Below are 3,380 nucleotides of genomic sequence, written 5' to 3'. Positions count from 1 at the left end.
AAGCCCCTCAAAATCCTCCCCAGCCCCTCCTCAACCCCCTTTTCCCGCTTTTCCAGGGCTCTTCCAACTCCTACGCCATCAAGAAGAAGGATGAGCTGGAGCGTGTGGCCAAATCCAACCGTTAGAGACCCCCTGGAACGGGGGACCCCTCCCCAAATAAATCCATGTGTTCTCTGATCCCCCCCGCCTGTCCTGGGGGTCAATTCCCAACCCCCTCCCAAAAATTCAGAATCTGGGAATTCCTTGTGCCTGGAATTCGGGGTCTGGGGGGGTGTTTTGGGGGCATTTTTAGGGATATTTGGGTGTTAAATCCAACTCCCCTCCCAGAAAACCCAGACTCTGGGAACACCCAAAATCTGGGACCACCCTTTCCCAAACCACTTCCCAACCCATCCCAGAATTCCTGAGGCCCTTAAAACTCTGGGATGTGGCTCTGGGACCCCCCAAATCCCAATCCAGACCCCCCACCAATCCCTCTGGATCCCGTCTTCCCTGGAAAACACCACAGGAGACACTTGGGAAGAAGGAAAAGAGTCCGGTTTTCCCAGTAAAGTGCGGCTGTACAGGAGGGGCCGGACCCGGATACAACAGTCTGGGAATTCGGGAATTCTCTGGACACGTGGAATTCCATCCAGATGATCCCACTGGATCCACCCCCATCCCAAAAACCCGCCCTCTGGATCCGTCCCATTCCCGAGGGATTGGGAACAACACCCTGCGTGGATTCAAAGCCGGGCTTGGAGACAAAGCCCGGACCTAAAACTTTGGGGATTCCCAGGGAATTCCCATGGGATACAACCCTGGAATGGGATCCCAGGGTCAGGGAGCTACAGGGGATTATGGGGATTCCTGGGATGGGGAAGAGGGGGAGGGATGGGAATTGCTACGGGTGGAGAGGGGGTGGGAAGGCACCAGGAGTGGTGTGGGATGAGTAGGATTTGTGGGATCACTGGGGGTTTTGGGATGAGTGTGGGATTTATGGGATCACTGTGGGATTTCTGGGAATGCTGTGGGATTTATGGGATCACTGTAGGATTTTTGGGATAACTGTGAGGTGTTTGGGATAACTTGAGGGGGTCTGGGGATGATTGTCAGGTTTTTGGGATAACTGTAGGTTGTATGGGATAACTGTAGGATTATGGGAATGCTGTGGGATTTCTGGGATAACTGGGCATTGACTGTAGAGGAGATCAGGACAACCCTTGGGGAATTTTGGGGGGTCTTCCCACTTTTCCAACTCATCTCCTGCTCCTCCCTCTTTATTTAAGCCCCACCCCTTATTTAAGCCCCTCCCACGCCGCTTTTCCACCTGATCCCAGGAAACACCTGGAACCCCGGGAAAGGTGGAGAACACCCCAAACCAGCACAATTATCCCAAAAACCTCATTAATAATTGGTCAAAGAGGCCCCGCCCCCGGTCCAAGCCCCGCCCCCGGGGCGGGGTCACTTGTAGAGGAGGTGGACGCGGCTCCCGTCGCAATTCCCGCGTCCCAACTTCTCCGCCTGCTCGGACACGAGGCAGCGCACCAGGGGCAGGTTGGGTTGGTAGAAGGGGGGTCCCGTCCCCCCTCCCCCGCCCGGGGGGGCCGCGGGGGCTCCCCCCGATCCCGGCGGGAAGTGGTTGTTGTCGCCGTTCTCCCGGGAGGGGTTGGACGGGCGGCGGCGGGAGCGGAGCTGCTGCCGGTCCTGGAGCTGCTGCCGGAGCTCCGACACCCGCTCTTCCTTCTGGGAACGGGAACGGGAATGCCCCTCAGCAGGGCCCCCCCGACCCTCAGATCCCGTCTGACGTCCTCAAACCACCATTTTAGGGTCGCAATCCCATTCTGGGTCCCCCAACCCCATTTAGGGTCCCCCAACCCCTTTTAGGGTCCCCTAAACCCCATTTGGGGTCCCAATCTCATTCTGGGTCCCCCAAACCCCAAACTGGGGTCCCCCAACCCCATTGAGGGTCCCCTAAACCCCATTTGGGGTCCCAATCTCATTCTGGGTCCCCCAAACCCCAAACTGGGGTCCCCCAACCCCATTGAGGGTCCCCTAAACCCCATTTGGGGTCCCAATCTCATTCTGGGTCCCCCAAACCCCAAACTGGGGTCCCCCAACCCCATTGAGGGTCCCCTAAACCCCATTTGGGGTCCCAATCTCATTCTGGGTCCCCCAAACCCCAAACTGGGGTCCCCCAACCCCATTGAGGGTCCCCTAAACCCCATTTGGGGTCCCAACCCCTATTTGGGGCCCCCCAATCTCCCCTTTGGGGTCGTCTCCCCCCCGGACCTCGGCGATGATCTTCTCCAGCTCCCGGTTCTCCTTCTCCAGGAGCCGGGATTTCTCCTCCTCGTTGTTGTTGGTGGAGGATCCCGTTTTCATGGTGTCCTGCTGCTCCGACTGCCACTCCCCCCGCGTGATCAGGCGCCGCATCTGCATTTATGGGATTTATGGGATTGACCCCAAAACAATGACTGTGGGGTCCACGGGGTGTGGGGGGGTCAATAGGATGGTTCGAGGATCAGTGGGATGGCTGTAGGGTCAATGGGATCACTGTAGGGTTCACGGGATCACTGTGGGGTTTATGGGATCACTGTGGGGTTTTGGGTCACTGCAGGGTTTGGGGATCACTGTGGGGTCTGTGTAGTCACTCTGGGTTCAGTGGGGTCACTGTAGGATTTATAGGATCTCTGTAGGATCTGTGGGATCTCTGTAGGATCTATGGGATAACTGTAGGATTTATGGGGTCACTGTAGGATTTTGGGTCACTTCAGGGTTTTGGGGTCACTGTGGGGTCTCTGTGGTCGGTCCCAAGCCCACCTTGGGCACGAAGAGCACGACGAGGGTGATGTAGGACGAGAAGACGACGGCCAGCGCCGCGAAGGCGAAGGCGGCGTCCTGTTGGCTGCTCAGGATCATCGTCACCGGCGCCGTGATGAGGCAAAGCACCTGGGGGGGGGTTGGGGTCACTCTGTGGGATTTGGGGTCACCCCACGGGGGGTTGGGGTCACCCTGTGGGATTTGGGGTCACCCCACGGGGGTTTGGGGTCACCCTGTGGGATTTGGGGTCACCCCACGGGGGTTTGGGGTCACCCTGTGGGATTTGGGGTCACCCCATGGGGGTTTGGGGTCACTCTGCGGGATTTGGGGTCACCAGGTGTGATTTGGGGTGGTTTGGGGTGTTTTTTACCGCCACGTTGTAGATGGCCATGCCGACGGCACGGTGGTCGTTGATCTTCTCGGTGGAGACGCTCTTGGTCTCGTAGGCCAAGAAGATCCCGAGGAGGAGCAGGAGACCCTTGAACCCATAAAAAATCCCTGGAAAAAGGGGGGGGGAAATGGGATTGGGGGGTCAAACAGGGACCCCAGAACCTCACTGTGCCCCCCAAATCCTCCCT

At 58.1% G+C, this 3,380-nt stretch overlaps 2 protein-coding genes across 2 annotated transcripts in view; one reads left to right on the top strand and one right to left on the bottom strand.

Annotated features, from left to right (window-relative positions):
- The window catches only part of RPS5 (ribosomal protein S5), a 2,956-nt gene extending 2,728 nt beyond the window's left edge, over positions 1-228 (top strand). The window contains exon 5 of the mRNA XM_029958866.1: positions 24-228. Coding sequence (XP_029814726.1) covers positions 24-125 — 102 coding nt within the window. The 3' untranslated portion in view covers positions 126-228. The remainder of the gene's footprint in view (positions 1-23) is intronic.
- A 290-nt stretch (positions 229-518) lies between these two features.
- GABBR1 (gamma-aminobutyric acid type B receptor subunit 1) overlaps positions 519-3,380 on the bottom strand; it is a 6,755-nt gene continuing 3,893 nt past the window's right edge. The window contains 4 exon segments of the mRNA XM_029958865.1: positions 519-1,725; positions 2,272-2,415; positions 2,803-2,931; positions 3,173-3,358. Of these exon segments, the coding sequence (XP_029814725.1) occupies positions 1,444-1,725; positions 2,272-2,415; positions 2,803-2,931; positions 3,173-3,358 (741 nt within the window). The 3' untranslated portion in view covers positions 519-1,443.

This window comes from Manacus vitellinus, unplaced genomic scaffold (assembly GCF_001715985.3).
Source record: "Manacus vitellinus isolate BGI_N305 unplaced genomic scaffold, ASM171598v3 scaffold_176_pilon, whole genome shotgun sequence".
NCBI lineage: Eukaryota > Metazoa > Chordata > Aves > Passeriformes > Pipridae > Manacus > Manacus vitellinus.
The sequence above is the reverse complement of the archived record's forward strand: the minus strand, read 5'-3'. Positions and strand labels throughout refer to the sequence as shown.